The sequence below is a fragment of the Lissotriton helveticus genome, chromosome 4_1 (genome assembly GCF_964261635.1).
Source record: "Lissotriton helveticus chromosome 4_1, aLisHel1.1, whole genome shotgun sequence".
In the NCBI taxonomy this organism is placed as follows: Eukaryota; Metazoa; Chordata; class Amphibia; order Caudata; family Salamandridae; genus Lissotriton; species Lissotriton helveticus.
In genome coordinates, this window is record NC_136063.1 from 2,103,437,323 (window position 1) to 2,103,454,903 (window position 17,581).

The following is a 17,581-nucleotide window of genomic DNA, read 5'->3' on the forward strand; positions in this document are numbered from 1 at the left end:
TGAAAACTGCAATTAATTGTGGACTTCATACTTTTTCATTTCTACAGTAAAGGTCCCATATCACAAATGAAAAGTCACATTTCTCTTATAATTTTCGCCCTTGACAACTTTTGTGAGTGAAATCAAAATATGACATCGTAAAAACTGGATTACATAATATGCTTTCGGGACTTCTCAAAGAGAAACGTTAGCACATAATTGCCTGTTCCCAAGGAAAACAAGGGGCCCCAGTAGCACAACAGGCGCGTTCGCCTGTTCTAAGCACCCCCGGGGCACAATAGTATTACAGAAGGGGCCGCAAACGCTTTGGCGTCTCCTATAATACAGATAGCGCTAGCGCACATGTTGCACCAGTGATATCATGATGAGGTGTTCCCTCATTTGCATGGGAACGTAGCCCCATGTAAATAAGGGAATCACTTTGCCTTTGCACTGTATTACCGACGTGGGCGCAGAGGCAAAGATGCCTTTAAAAGGAGCACTGGAATGCGACACACTTAAAGTGCCTTTAAGAGGCAGCCCTCTGGGGAGAGAAAGGGATTTCTATGGACCCCTCACAGACATCCCCCTGAAGGTGGGTGCAGTCACTCACTGTGCTTGCCTGCAAGGGGATCTCTAATCCCTCTTAAAAGTGCAGGCGGGTTGCTACCTGGACAGTGAAACATGGAGCAGTTTTAAGCAGCTGCTCTGTATTTCAATTGAAGAGTTTGCGGCTGCTCTGGGGCAGCGCATTCATTCTAATACGGTGAACTTTCCTTGTTTGCACCCGGCGCACCTTTTGAAAGGTGCACCGTGGCGCAAACAAGGAAAGTGCACTGTATACGTAATGTGGCCCCAGATATCATCTTCGAAGTCAGGTACAGAAACCACGCCTGAGAGATTAGATGGGGAAAGTTTGTCCGAATATACTCAAGCCCCTATCCAAGGCTGATTCAAGGGGTCGAAAATTGAGGGACCAGGCCAGATCCGGGAGGCAGGAGATATGAATATCAAGATATTTAAAGGAGTTTCGTCGTAACGGTATCTCAGGCCACAGGTGCTGCCCAGCAGCATTTCCAGCCACCACCACCAAAAGTGAATTGCGTATGTTAATTGGCAAACCTAGGGCCTCCCCATAAAGATAGAGGATTTGAAGGCATCTAGGGCCTGGAGACTGTGGGTCCCAGAGGAAGAACAGGACATCATGTGCATGAAGAGCAATGCGGTCCTCAATGCCACCCTTACACTGCCATTCCTTAACCAGAGCATGGCACAGTAACAGGCTCAAGTGCGAGGGCAGACAATGAAGGGGAAATAGGACAGTCCTGTTGAGTGCCTCGGCAGATGAGGAAGGGAAGGACACCATTGCCTCAGACTTGGGCGCTAGGGGTATTGTAGAGGAGACCCACGAGTCTATGGAAGGAGGGTCCGAAGCCAGCCCATTTGAGTACAGTTGTCAGAAACGATCATGAAACCGAGTCGCATGCCTTCTGGAAATCGACAAGAAGGAGGGGCAGAGGATAAATCAGGCAAGCGGATTGTGAGAGGGGCAGTTGCACCCTCTGGATGCATTGCTGGGTACTTTTGCCTGGCGTAAAGCTGCATTGGTCTGAGTGGATCAAATAAGACAGTGTCCAGCTCAACCTAGTCACCAAGACATGTACAAGGATCATAGGCCCAGATGTACAAAGCTTTTGGTTTGCATTTTTTAGATAGTGAGTCCATAGGAATCGTCATTAAGAAATGCAAAAGGATATGTACTAAATGTGTGATACCCTAATAGCGATTCCTAATCGCTATTAGTGAATCGCAAATAGGAAATGCAATTGCATTTCCACCTGTGGGCAAAATAGGAAATGGTTTGCATTTCCTAAATTGCGATTTCCTAATAGGAAATTGCAATTTAATAAATGCAAAGCCAAGGGTGCCTCTGGGCTTAAGGCCTTCCTGGAGGCACCACAAATTTATTAGTGCATATGTAAGTGCATATAAACCCTATGGGCCTATGTGACCTTCATGTCACATTAAAAATGCATTTTTAAATGTATGTTTTAATTTTGCACATGGTTTCCATTGACTTCAAGTCGATGGTAATAGCATAGCTTAACTGCCCGATTCACATTTAGGGAATGCTACATACATGTGCTTTGGGAATCGCAAATAGGTTATCCCTATTTGCGATTCCTAAATTGCAATTGCACTGTGTGTCCCCATAGCCTGTAAATTAAATGCTGCTAATGGGCCTGCAGCACTGATTGTGCCACCAACACAAGCAGCCTGTAAATGTAACTCCGACCTGCCACTGCAGTGTCTGTGCGCAGTTTGGTACTGCCATGTTGACCTGGCAAGTGCACCCACTTGCCAGGCCTTAACCTTCCCTTTTCTTACATGTGAGTCACCCCTAAGGTATGCCCTAGGTACCCTTTGGGTAGGGTGAAGTGTATGTGAAAGGTAGGACATGCCCTGATGTGTGTGGCATGTCCTGATAGTGAAATACTGCAAATTTTGTTATTCACTATTGAGCGTAGTAAAACAGATGGCTTCATTTGGAAAATGTATACAACAGACTCGGCTCGAGCTGATAGCTGCTAAGGCCACGCAGGAATAGTGACTTCGTCGTAGGACACCTGGTGGTCCTCACAGGTCCCCGACCACGTGTGTCTTTATGAACTCTGGGAACTTCTCACAAACGCTTTTCTACAGAAATTTTTAACTTTTGTAATTTTATACTTTGGTCTTAATGTAATGGTTTTAAGTAACCACACAATACAGTTATTCATTCATTCATTCATTATTGGAAGGCTATATGTCTCATAGGATAGAATGGAAGTTCATTTATGACATCCTATAAATATAACTTCCCATTGGGACAAGATATGAAGATAAAGTTTAATACGCCTGAACTCCGAATACAAAGATGCATCATCTTTTAGTGAGGATGATTTTTACATTTTGTGTTCAAAAATACCACTTTTAGATAGGCATTTTCTTGCTTAGCCATCCATTTTGCACTTCTCCTTTGTCAAGGGTGGCCTGTTAATTTCCCCGTGAGTGGAAGTCTATAGAGTGCTGATTCAAAGCACAACATGCTGCACTATTGGGATACATTGATGTGTCTGATTTGTATAGATACGTAGGAATGTTCCTGAAGCGCCTCCTTAGATAGCCCATAGCTCTGTCCATTCCATTATATACTGATCTTGTGATTATTGCATCTATTGTTATGTTATGTTATAACAATTTATGTAGCGCACTAATACCTATAGGTATCTAGGCGCTTATTGTTGAACTAAGACTTATCCTGTGTTGGGTATGATGGTGGTACAAAAGGGGGCGGTGATGGACGGAGCATCTGAACCAATCAAACACTCACACCCAGTCAAAAGATCTGGGTTTGACCCATCACCGTTCTTTAGCCCACTCTGCCACCCCAGTTCAGACATGGCTATATGCAAATCAGTCTGACCCTGTGCCTCATGGGAACTGTCCAGCCCGAACTGCCAAGCCATGCCTTCCCTGGACCGGAAACAAGCTTGCGAGGGTATGATGGTGGGGCACACCAAAGCTGAGCTATTCTTGAGAGGCACTCTGGGAAGTCCTAAAGCTAGAGGGAAGCCAATTGTTGGGCTGGTTTAAGCACTCTCAGGAGTTGCTTCTAAATCTGGACATGTCTGAACTGTGATCATTACCTGATTTGATTACCCCTTATTTAAAAGTGCATTCAAAATCTGGCTATGGGTGGCATAGCTACGAATTCATTGATCAGGAGACTAACAACAAACTTTCTGAGTTGGAAATGTGTACTATTTGTAAATATTATTAAGACAATATAGAACCTGTGGCAGCCAAAGTTTTAGACTTTAAAATCCGCTTGGAATTTTACCAGTGAATACAATGTTTACTTATAAATGGGAGAGTGCCTGTTTAAAATAAAAAAACTGTGATGTTTGTCCAGACCAGATATAAGATAAACATCACTTTCTGTCTTTTTGCCCAGTTTATGCTAACACGAGGATAAAATGGCATGAAAAATTGCTCATCATTAAGGCTATAAGGATACTGGTACATGCTGTGGGTTAGTTACAACTGATCCTACGTTGGTTGTCGGTCTTTGCATTGTTTTTATTGTCCGCATGGAATTCAAGAAGACGTTTTAAAAAGTGAATAGGTGTATTGGGAAACACTCATTCAAGATTTTAATGGGCAATGCTCATTGATAGCAGTTTTTGCTTGTTTTTTGTATACACAGGGGCGTCGGCGGGGTCCTATTACGACCTTTCATGAGAAGTATTTGATTATAAAATGTTCTTAAATGTTATTTTTAACGATTTATATTTAGTGCATTTTATGATATCAAGTTTGATATTTTTTCCTGAAAATTAATTGAATTGAGAAGATCTTATGACTGCCTCAATCTTACGTTTAAGACACTCTAAAATGTAGAAGCAGCTGATGTGCATCACTAAGATTTTTTTTCTGATCGCACAAATGAATTTAGCAGAAGAATTCTACCGAATAATTTCTTAGCTACAGTCTCCTCAAACATTCCATATTCTGCTTTTAGCATCTCCCATTTTATTGAATGGCCTGTCTACCTTTTTTAAAAGTAAAATTCTGAAACACAAAATGGCATTGAACTGGAGAGCATTTTCAAGCCATTGCTGTGTCAAATTTGACACCGATCCGGGTCTGGCTGAAATTCTGCTTGATCATTTTCAATCATTTGTTGACTTTCTCTTTGTCTTTAAGCATGCACAGTGCACCGCTGTCTTTTAACTAGGTTTGTGCTATGCAAATGTAAATGTAAATGTAAATGTAAATTTGGCCCAGGGATATTGCTCTACCATGCCTCACGACTTATTTATTTGCTTTTTCCATTTTAGATCTTGGGAAAAAGCAATTCCTAAATAAGTAAAATCCTACATTTGATGAAAGTAGTGGTTTACCTTAAAAGTATTTTTTACACCTTTTTATGGCATAAACACCATCAATCTTGTCTTGTCTGTGTTAACTGATGAACCGTTATTGTGGCAGAACTCACCAGACTTTTCAAGTATAATCTGTAGTGCCATGGGATTTAGAGACACCAAAAGGATTTCATTGGTAAACAAAAGTGCCAAAAGGTTTTTGCCTCTAATAGTGGGGGCTTCAATAACACAGAACTCAACAGCTTAAATCACCGTATTCATATATAAGGGAATTAGCAAGAGAGGCAACGAATAGCCCTGTCAAGCTCCGTTGCTGACCTACAAGGGTATGGAGGATTCCTCAGCAGGGCCCCATCAAATCCTGGCAAACTACCCTCATGGAGCCTACTCTTCATATGTAGATCACTCTGTAGGATTCCCTGCTTGAATAAGGAAGACCACAAAGCATCCCTTGGGACATTGTGGAAAGTGCAGCTAAGATAAACAAATACCACATACATTTGCACTATCCTTAGCACAATATATTTTGATAATACATGGAAAAATCTAAAAGACTATCTATCTATAGTGCTAATTTCTTTTATGAAAGCTTGCTTGACAATGGGACAGAATCCCATTCTCCACCACCAAATTCTCAAGTCTACACAACAGTGTGCATGGAGACATTCTTGGATACTGTCAAGAAGGGTAACAGGTCAATATTTTGCCACATTACTTCTGTCACCTTTCTGAAAAAATGAGGAACAATTTCAGCTCCTAGCCAAGCATATTTCCACCCAGCTCTTGTTGTGCTCACGACAGTTTTATATAAATGTCTTGCAGCTCTGATAGTTATGAGATCTCCTTGCTCTCTTTATTTCCTGAACTGGCTTGGACAAGAGTGGGGCTGGATGTTTCTTTGCTTTCTGTTGGCTTAGTTTTGTCCCAGGGTCTCCAGCCAGGTGTCAACATTCCAAGCAATCTTATGCTTCAGCTGATATAAAAAGGGCCTGGATTTTTCCTCTGCAAGAATTTGAAATTTGGTTGGGATCAGATTAATGAAGCTTATTCCTGCTTCCTGTGTTCTTGTTTCACTATCTCAAACTTGTATCTTTACTGTTAGACCACTTGTTTAATGTAAGGATAGAATAAAATATTTGTTTGTGCAGAAAACAGTGGGGCATGTTTCCTGGCCACCTGAAGGATCACCTCTCTGAAGTTAAAGATGTAGGTGATAATAATTCTAGGTAGTGCACCCGGGTGGAGCATAGACGAACCAGAGGATGTTGCTGTATGATGGTAAGTTGGCTGTTTTCAGGGATGGAGCTCGCTGAATATGCTGTCATCATCATCATCATCTTCTATATCCAAGTGTGCCCCTCAAGTTTATTACGTTGTCTTTATGTTTCCAGTCTATTTTCCTATGAAGTGGTACCTTCTTGTAAAGGAGCCTGTGATATTGTAATTTTAGTTGTGCAGTTAAATCAGTAATATTGATTCAAGATTGGTTTTGTTTAGTTGAATTAGATTGGGTATTGGGGGTTAAAGTTCCCTTGCTCTATCTAATCAATAAATGATATACAGAAGAAATTTGATGATGGTGAACCTCCATCAAAGATGTTTCTGGATCTTACGGGGAGCATTATGATTCAAACCAGTCCCTTTTCTTGGTACAGTTTAGCCTAGTCTTTGAGAAACTGATGTAAAGCATTTTTTTCATTCGATTTTGGAGATGGCACTTGTTATGTTCATCTCCGCTAGACTCCTCTTTATTCAGCATATCTGCAACCACAATATCGTTTACTCACGAAGATGCAAGTGACATGAGTGTCGCTATGTATTTACAAGGAATGAATCCCTCACTACTGTCCATGACAACGTAATGCAAGTTTTTGTGAGGGAAGGAAGTATTCAATAACCGTGAATTTAGTGTAAAAGTATCAGCTACATTTTTCACATTGCTTTACAGCATCAGAAAGCAAAGGATAGTTTTCCAGCCAGTTTCCAGCTAATTTAATTGGAGAACAGAAAAAAAGCTGATTAAGCTTGAAAAATATAATTTTCACATTCACCATTCTTGCTGCATGTAGGTGTTCTTGATTAGACTTGGAATGGTTGAGATGCCACAACTGTTCAGACATTTTGAGTAGTTTGTTTCATCATTCAAATCCTTAATCTACAAGGGACTGGACCTGTAATCCCTCAGTAGCACAGCGTCATTCGCAATTTCAATCAGAAGATAATGAAATTATTACTAGCATCATTCACAGCATGTTCACCAAAGAAACGTTGAAGATATGTTGCAAATTTGGTGTGGCAAGGTCATTGAGATTTATCTCGCTCACGTCTCAAACCTACGTTTTCTGGTTCTTAGGTTGTTCCACAACGCAAGTTCTTCACAATGACATTCAGAAGGAAATTGGATAATGATCAGACCAGTCTACGATAATCATGCTCTTTGGAAGGATGGAAGTATATTTTGCAGTGATTAGGTCCATAGTGGCCCCTTTGATCAGAAAGACTTTCAAATAGTGCTGAATAAAGCCATTACCAATTGTGGTAAGAAGTCAATAAAGATGTCATTTGTATTATTGAAAGGAGGTTGAATTCTCTAAAATAGATGTGGTTATTAGAAAGCATAAATTGTGAGGGTCAACTGTTCCATGAGATCTTCAACATACAAACTATTCTCCCTCAGGGATTGGAAATACCTTGAATATTGGTGGCTTTAGAGCCAATACACTTAGGTTCAAGGGATTAAGAAGAGAAGGTATGCGGTCATGATACAGAAAGGGACTGAAGTAGGAGGCGAAGATGCGCCATTGCCACAATAAACATGAAGTGCATCTGCAGTTTTTAAATGTATGAGATTAAGAAAGGAGTAGTTCAGAGGGAGGTTTTTGGAAGCTGCATTCATGATCAGTGCAGAGCACAAGAAAACAAATTTAGCAAAGGAGGGGGCGTCAGGCTGGGGTGAGTGAAAAGCTTCCAGCTCAGAAGCATCTGAAGGAGGAGTACAAGGAAGATGCTCTTCAGAAATATTGCATGATGCTTGTCAGAAATGGCATGATGTCACAGCTATCAGAGGAGTCTTTATATATTGAATAACCTTTCCCTACATGATGCAATAAAACAAAAACAAGCCTATTATAAAACATTTTTGCACTTTTGTGCAGTCCTTCATTATTCTGACTGTCTTGCCTTTTATTTTCATGTCTTTCTGCCAACCCTAGTGTGGAACAATATGCAGCTTTGAAGTGCCCAGGGAGGGGGAGAGACTACTCTTTGCCAATTTTTTACATATCTCCAGGCTTCCAAGGCAATGCACTACAGACGTTAGGAGCAATATTGTAATAGTTCCTGGATGCACTGACATTAGTAAGTGGAATCTTTATTTTATTTTTGGACCCAGGTGCGGTCAAAGCCAATTCAAAACACCATTTGGGTTAGATACATTGCTTACAACTCCATGGAACAGAGCCAGAGTATTTTAGAGGTTTTAGCCGGAAGTAGGCCTTTGCTGCACTATTAGCTATATAGATGCAATAACTAAATAAATACTCTATCAGCTGCACACATAAGGGTAACATACAGCTGTTTACAAATCTAAAAACCAAAGTTATCCACAATTTAATTGACAGAATCACGAAATATATGCATGGAAAAATAAGGAAACTGAATAAAATACTATTAATCCTAGAAGTCAGTTTTGCATGAATATATTTTGACTGCCTCTGTGGATTTGCAGCATCTGTAGAAGAGTGGATGTTGGCATATATCTAGAGAGTGTCAGAAAGAGTGCAGAAAAGAAATGTAACTGAGCTGACTTTGCTGGCTTTCATAAACCTTAGCAATTTTCTCACACATCAAACCTGACATGATGATTTTGCACAATGTCATGATGACATATGATATTAGTTTAAGAACTCCTTAACTCCTAAAATGACCACTCTCAGAGCCACTTCTGTACCTCCTCATGCCCCTCCCAACTCCTTTACCTAACAGTTTTCCTCTCCTTTTGCATTCTCAGTCACAGTCTCCTTATGGCTAGTCCCCTGTCCACTATCTAAAGTAGGAAATGTTCTTTGTGTTCACGATCCACATTGTGTAGTGAGCTGGAATACCTTCTGCTTTCAAGTTCTGGTGGCAGAAGGTTCACTGCACTGCCTGCTGTGTGTATAGAAGCATATAATTTATTTTCCAAAATAATAAGAATGTCACAAAGAACTCCAAAGTGCGGAGAAGGGTAGAACTTGGTGAAGAAGTCTGCTTACCAGAACCAAGTCCCAATCGGATGCCCCCTAGAAAATGGTTGGTCAGTTTTTCGTGGTCCCATATGGTCAGTTCAACACAGGCGTCCTTCAGATCCTCCGTATGGAACCCGTCGTAAACGATAGTGTGGTTAAAAACCGGGTTGGGGTCTTTCTTTATGACTCGAGTCTTCTGATAACTCTTCTTACTCGTGTCGGGAAGCACATAACTGAAAGAAGGAAAAAAACACAAAACTGATGTCTGTGCTGACAATGCAGAACATAACCAAGATGTATGAATACTTCCATATTGGTTACCTTTTGTAATAGTAACTTTCTCCATCATTGGTTATTTAATCTTTTTGTGAATGTATTTGAACTTCATCTAATATTATTAGCAGACTGCATAATTCAGAGGAACAGAGAATAGTATGCACAGTTGCTGGGTAGCTGTGTATCAGTTTGAAAATAATTACTGTGCAAAAACTGTATATGTTACATTGAACCCTAATAATTTAAAGAACCAATTATTTGATAATGAGATATCAAAAGACTATGAATGGCCAATTCATCTACAGGTAGGCAATACAGTTCTCATAGAAAACACTCACAGCTTGATTTAATAATGTTTTTGAGTAACAAGTGGTATATCTTTCTTGGTTTCTTAGATGATCCAGAAAATGAAAAGTGCCTCACACACTTAGAAAGACATTCTTTAGTTCCAGGTACGTCAAGAATAAAAAAGAGTTAAATGTAAGTACCAACAACTGATGTCTTGATAGCTCAGAGTAAACCTAGATCCCCAAAAAACCGAATAACCTTCTGTTCCTCTGAGCTCTGATGACCTTCCTTTGGTAACTTGGTTTTCAGTATCGGAGGCAAATCTTGGGTCATCTCTCCCTGTTACACGCTTACCTTGTAGACCAACACATACCCTTGCTTCTATTGTCTTTCCATAGACAGTCTTATTAGAATGCTTAAATCCCTCTTTCTGATGGTCAGCTTTTCTCTCATACCATAGTGCAGATGGGCTTTACATCTACTTACCGTTTTTGCACACATACCTATTTGTACTTTTTTACTCCCACACTCTAAAGTAAGAAGAGGAAACTGTCTTTAATGGAAGTGCACAGCGTCTGCATTTGCAAGAAATTACTTGCATTATGGCATATTTGCTCTTGTGGTCAATTGTGCTTCAATATAGGCACAAACAATTGCAGTGCTTAATTTTGTACCTAAGGCTTGTTAATGCAAGAACATACCATTTTACAAAAGAGTCAACACCTGATGGCCGAAGCTGAGGCAAATCTTTGGTATCCTTCACCCAGATATGAACTTCTCCAGAAGAAGGATTCTTTGGACCTGTGAAATGAAAGAGGTGCAGATTTTAGAATTTAAAGTAGGTGTTTTAAAGTGTTTTTCAATTTTGGACACAATACTTTTAGGACAGTCTACAGGATGTACATGATCGGGTTAAAGCTAAAAACTGTGGTGCCGCTAGAAGTGATAGCAAATGGTTTTCTCGAGGAGCGACGAGGAGGCAAAGTGCAAGTGGGGGGCAATGACAGAGGAGTATACAATCACGGCTTATATCCATGCGAAATAGGACACTACGGAGCTGCAAGATCCTCCCAACAAAACAGACTGTAGAAGTATGCCTTCTTAATAGCCCCCACCGAACACAAAACTAGGAGTCAACCATGGGAAGCCTCATATCCAAAGTGGACAAACAAGATGGGCAAGAACCATCGTTAAGTGGAATCCTAGCACCAGCCTGAGATCAAGAACTGAATTACAATAAAAATAGATATTGTGACACTGGACATTACTCTCATTAGGGCAGATCTTTGAAAAATGTCCAGCCATATGGAGGTGGTGGGAAAAAATGACAGTAGAACACGCCCGATACATAAAACAACATGGAGAAATGATCAAACGACTGAGACAACAACTAGGGCTAATGGCGATTGAGGATGAGGCAGTGGGTAACTTGTGGGGGTTTCAGAGCAGGTAGAGGGATTCTCGGTTGAATTTTTTGTAGAGTCCCTCCAGCTGGATACGATCCAGCTGCGGGGACGATCAAAATTCTTCTCTGCAGAAAAAGCCCACAGGGCACCAAAGTTTCTACCGAACCTGGGGGTAGGAGTAAACCTACAGCCAACATCTTCAACTGAGAGGACAAAGATGGCATACTGCAGGCAGCAATAGAGTAAAAGCCCCTTACAATATGAAAACACCCAGATCCAGGCATTCCCACTTCATTCAAGCAGTTCAGGCACAACACAACTAAGAACAAGAAATGTAATACACATGATGCTGTACCCTGCTAAGTAGAGAGGCATGGCAGAGGAAAGCTATGTATTTCACAGAAATGGATGAGGCCCAAGAGGGAATGAATTAGGAAAAGGCTTGTCGAAACAGTGGAAGGACCCCGTAAGATGCCCAAAGGAAGGTTCAGAGACTCCTGACTTTGAGAAATCCAAAGTGGTGGCTGGAAGGTTAGGGGGACCTGCATGTAACTGAGGGTTCTTTCTTGAATGCTGACGCTGAACATGCATAGCGCATAAGTGCATAGCTGGTCAACTAACATGCTATGACACATGAGTGACAAGTCTGCCAGAGGGAAGAGAGGTGGGTCCATTCGGCTGGAAAAAGCCATAGTGGGACAGGTAGAAGGAAGGGGATCACTAACAGGTGTAACTTCCCTAACTAAGAGAAGGAAAAGTATACGGGCCAGACTAAAACCAGTAGCACCAAGTCCACCAGAGGAGAGGGCTGCAACTAAATGATAATATTGAGTCTTATCCCAAAATAAAAAACGTCATTGCTATTGTACGGGTGAAGGCTTTGGCATGAAGATGTGAGGTGGGGAAAGTTGGGATAATTCATAATTATATGTTACCTGCAAGGACAAAAGAGGCATCAAAATGGCTGAAAAGGGGACCTACTGGGCACACTCCTGCTGAACAGGTCACAACAGTGAACAGTAAAAGCTGTACAAAATGGCACTTTGTATGACATGCATGACATCGTAAGTCAATGGCCTAGGCAATAAAATAAAGCAAGGGTTGGTTCAAAGGGTACTGTCCACTCAGAAGGCTGGTATAGTGTACCTCCAGGTGACACATTTGAAACCTCAAACAATTCCAGTTCATTGGGAGGGAGAAATGCAGGCAATTTCTCCACGCAGGATACACCACCATTTCTAGGAAAGTTTGCCATACTAGTTACAAAATCAATCACTTTCCACCCAGGAATAAGAGGGATAGTGTGGAACAATATGCAGCTTTGAAGTGCACAGGGAGGGGGAGAGACTACTCTTAGCCAATTTTTTACATATATCCAGGCTTCCAAGGCAATGCCCAACAGACATTAGGAGCAATGTTGTAATAGTTCCTGGATGCACTGACATTAGTAAGTGGAATCTTTATTTTATTTATGGACCGAGGTGCGGACAAAGCCAATTCAAAACACCATTTGGGTTAGATACATTATATAGGCTGGGTTCACACAAGAAATGGTAATCATTCACTTATGGAGAGACCTGCATGGAATTGAGCAGTGCTTTACTTATTAATTTGGGGCTCACAATTGTTAAACGAGGATAGACTACTCCTTCACAACACTTAATACTACTAACAGATTCACAGATGCCAAATGCACTGCCAGGGGAATCTTCAATCACTACCCCCGGTGACAAAGTTGCACTCATTATTTGGAAATTATTTGCAGACCCGGTTCCAGAATCATGGCGCTTAACTGACCTGAAAGTAACAGGTGATCTCTTACAAGCAACAGACAATTACTTCACTGGCACCATGGAGATGACTGAAAGTACAGTTACACTTTGGGATGCCTACAAGTCTATCATAAGGGGCTGCATCGTCGCCATGGAGGTGGGAGACTATACTGATTAAAAGTGCAACTACAACAAATTAGAACAAGAAATCCTCCTTCTAAAGAAGGAACGTGCTCTTGCCATTGTAAATGAAAAATAAGGCAGGTAAGCCTCCTGCCTTCCAGGAAACCAGAATTAAATACATTACTGATGGAAGCTCGAATGTGCCTCTGATAGACTCGGTGTGAGTTGGGGATAGGTAGTAGGGAATATCCTTATACCTTAATGTTGCAGCTAAAATATTGAGGACAAAAACATCCGACAGGTAAATATGCATCGATTTTCTATATTTAACTCAACATATATGTTTTGTGATACATATCATCACAACTTGTAGAGGTGGAGTTAGGAATAGTAAATCTATATTTCCCTTTATCCACTTAGTTTTCGATATGTTAGTCCTTAATATATTGGTCTACAATATTAAGGCATCACAATATTCCCTACTCAATACTCGATATTCCAGACTACAACTGATAAACTTGGATTAAGCGTCAGCCATCAGAATCAGCTTCTTTCTACACTCTACTTTTCCTTTAAGATCTTTGCTGCTCTGCTTTCTATGGGCTACCCCTTCTTGCTAGTTTTATATATGCCATTACGTCTTCAACAAGTGCACTTTTTTCAACATTTCTATTGTTCTGATAGATTTGAAAATCAATCACCTTTCCTCAATTTTTCATATGGAAATAAGCTTTTTTTTTTTTTTAAACAGATTTTATTGTTAAAGACACAATAGATGCAGAGCCCTGCCATCCAGAGTCTACTGCCACAATCAATGTAACAACATCACAGTCAACAGTGTGCAAAGCGAGCAATACCACCCCCCAAAGAGGCTTAGCAAGAATGGGATACACAGCCCCCCTCCACAGCACCCCCCCAACAACACCCCAACACCCCCCCAAATCCCCCCCCCCTTGCGCAGCCGCTGCCCCACCAGCAAATGAGACCAGAAGAAGCCATGAGCCATATGCACCTTACACCAAAAGTGACATTGCACAGTCCAGCACATCAGGAAGTTGGAAGAGTGGCCTCTGCAGGAGGCGGGTCGAGGTCCAGACCCCGATAGTCAGCCCACCTTTTCCATATCTTCTAATGTTTGCGGGGGCACCCCCTGGTGACAAATATAGGCTGCTCCAGACCCATACTAAAGTTCAGGCCGTTCTTTCAGGCGGCAAGTGACGGGGCCCGGGGAGCCTTCCATGCCCTCGCGATATCGCGCTTTGCCAACGTGAGACCCAGCAGCAGCAGGTGTCGCTTGTAACGGTTGCCCCCCACCCCAGCCATAACATGCAGCAGTGCCAGCTTATGGTTTCTCTGGATCTCCCATGCCAAAACCTCTGCCAAGCCGCCGTGTACCCCCTACCAGAACCTTCGCAGCGCCGGACATTCCCAGACCGTGTGCAGCAGTGTACCCTCCTCCGAGCCGCATCTGAGGCAGTCGGGCTACGCAACCATACCCGCCTTCCATAAGCGCTGTCAAGTGTAATGGAAATAAGCTGTTTGAATAACTTTTTAACTCCTTATCAATTTTTCCTTATTGTTGAACTTTTCTTATCAAATACTTGCCTTACTTGTTAAACTTGTTTTAGAACTTTTAAAAAGAATTTGCTTCTTTAACTGCATTGTTGCTTGGTTAGTTTGCAACACACGTCTGGAATCAAATCCAATCATTATTTGAGATGGAAGAGGCTCCACCGTCAGTGTGTCCACCACATTTGAGTGAACTAAATAGGGAGATTATTCCGGGGGAGCGGTGCAGCAAAAAATGTCAATATTGGCAAATCCTTCATTGTGTTCCAGTTCTAAAGTAAGCCACCTATCCCCAAATATACTAGGTTTCAGCCAAGAACAACCTGGAGAAGCATTGGTCATCCTACACTAAGATAGCTCCTTCTGAATTACAGGCTGGAGAATGTGGCAACTGAAAATACTTTTGAACATTGCAGCTGCTGCCAATAATTCAGAAGCTCTAGAGCAAGCTCAAATTAAAACTCCTCGCCAGCCAAGACGGAGAGGCAGAAAGGACTTAACCACAGTGTTTTGAGTTGAATGGACCAGAGATGGGAAAATTAGGTGAACTTTGAGGTGAAAATACAACTCATATCCAAGGATTTGACTTACTCAATAATTTACAGACAGCATCTGCAATAAGGATGTGTTAATAAATACTTGGCCAGAATCTTTCGGCAAATATGCCAGTCAGCATAACCGCTCTGCTTTAAAGTAATGGGTCCGCATCTAGGCATGAGAGATCTCCAGAGTCCTCCCTGAAGAAGGACCTGCCCTCCACTTTGACCTGTTCTTTGTGATTGCGCCCTACTTGCACTAGAACAGTCAGCTAACCAATTGTAGTTGAATGCTTACATCTTTTTATTTGTTTATCAGCCTACCGGCAAACCTGAGATATACCTAACTCAGTTCCATTCGTCCATTTACTTATAGCAGAAGCTGCTTCTTTCTCTGCAGTACTACAGTTTTGGGGACAGGAACTTTTTCTTTTTATAAACAGATTTTATTGATTTTTTAGATGAAATACAATAACAAGATGAAACTGTCTTTCCATGCAGTACCACACCTCCCCGCCCACCCACAAGTCCCCAACAAATCACGAAGGATAATGGCCCGGTAAGGACGCGGTCTCCGGCACCGTTGCCAAACCACAATATTTCCGCCATTTGCCCCTAATTTTATAAAACTTTTGAGGACATCCTTTAACAATGCAAGTCTGCTCCTCCAGCTTGGCGCACCAATCCATGCCAGATCTCCACTCCGCCAACCCCGGGGACAGTTACGATTTCCACTTGTGTTTGATGTCTCTCTTAGCAACCAGTGTTGCTAGAAAAACCAGTATCCAATCACCTCTTGCACCCCCAAACTCATCTATGAGACCTAGAAGGGAAAATTTTGGCGTCAGTTCAATGGGCCTTTCTAGGATCCTAATCAGGGATAGGCCAGTCTGACTCACGATCACTGGGCACTGCCACACTGCATGAAAGAAATGAGTCGCTGGGAAGGAGCATCTGGTACAGTTGGACACAGGAAAAATGCCTGCTTGCCAGAGCCTTTTTGGCGACATGTAGCTAAAGTGCAAGTAATTTAGTCATATCATCCTCAGCTGTGCTGAAATAGTGAATACATTGGGGTGCCATGAATGGCCTCTGCCATTCCACGTCTAAATGCGGGCAAGTCAGTTAAGTGTGCCTTATACTCCCCAAGTGCTGTAGTTGCATGTGGAAATGAGTGTGGGAAAGTCTTAAGTGGGTCTGGAGGTCATAAAATGAGTACATTTGGAAGCCCGGCCATATGTCCCCCAGGACTGTGATCACAATCAGATCCCAATGTCAGAACCTCTCCAGCCGTGTTGTATGTTCCAGCCAACAGCCCCTCCAGAGGAAAGTCTGTTGGGCTAACTTCTTATTCCACCCTTTAAATCTGTTGGCTGCCCACCACACCAGGAAGACCGTTCTGGTGATCTTAGGGATACTGAGGGGAATCGACCGGACGTTGAGGTACTGCATAACACCATCCAACCCTAGGCGAGCTACCTCTAGTTGATAGGCTGGGTCACCCCAGCCTCCTGTCAATCAGTGGTTAATAACTAGGAGTTGGGATGCCCACCACTCCCAGGCCACCATTGTAAACCGAACGGCGACATTTAGCGAACACTATATGTGGGAAGCGAAGAAGAATCGTCATTTTTATGAGTGCAACCCAACCCAGAGTGTTAAGGGAAAACAGTAGTCCAAGTGTTAAGGCTGGATTTAGTTTCCTAGAGGAGGAGGCAAGACTGAGGCTTCAGCACCATTGCTATATGCAGCCCTAGAAGTTTTAAGCTGAGATGACGAATAGGAATATCAGACTGCCATGTGTGCACAGCAGTTTTTCCTCACAAAGGACCTAAAAAAGATTTGCCACAGTGTACCCGGAGCCCTAAGGCTTCCTCGAACAGCTGCAGAATATCCATCGAGTGTGGGCCAGATGTCTTATGATCAGTGAGGAAAAGAAGAACGTCGTCTGCAAAAAAAGTGCAGTTCTGTCTTCCATTGTCTCACTCCATCACCATCCTTGCGTATGGGCTTCACACCGAATGATGCAGGCCAGAGGTTCTATAGAGAGGGCGAAGAGAAGCGGGGAGAGGGCAGCCCTACCTAGACCCTCATCTGATTGGAAACGCATGTGACAGCACCCCATTAATGAGGACCTTAGCCGAAGGGTCTTTTTACAAGAGTTTAACTGAGTTGCGAAAGTTGGATCTGAAACCTGTGTAACGCAACAAAGAATCGAGATAGATCCAGGCTGCAGATTTTTCTATGTTGTGGGCAGGGCCAGGGCAGCGGGGACACACCACATACAAAGCCCAGTGCTGTTCCTTTTGCAAGTGCCCAGGACCTGCTGCAGCCTAGTTGCCAAGATCTTGTCATAGGTTTTGATATCACACTTAATCAAGGGAATTGGGCGATAGGAGGCGCAGCTGGTCACTAGATGGTCTGATTTAGGGATGACCACAATAGTTTCCAGGTCAAGGTTTGGCGGGAAGCTATTTT

General features: G+C 42.3%; 1 protein-coding gene across 1 annotated transcript in view; it reads right to left on the reverse strand.

The window, feature by feature from the left end:
* The window catches only part of LOC144829539 (synaptotagmin-like protein 2), a 739,182-nt gene that overhangs the window by 38,837 nt on the left and 682,764 nt on the right, over positions 1–17,581 (reverse strand). The window contains exons 15-16 of the mRNA XM_078688777.1: positions 10,399–10,498; positions 9,161–9,366 (exon numbers count right to left, since the gene is read on the reverse strand). Coding sequence (XP_078544903.1) covers positions 9,161–9,366; positions 10,399–10,498 — 306 coding nt within the window. The remainder of the gene's footprint in view (positions 1–9,160; positions 9,367–10,398; positions 10,499–17,581) is intronic.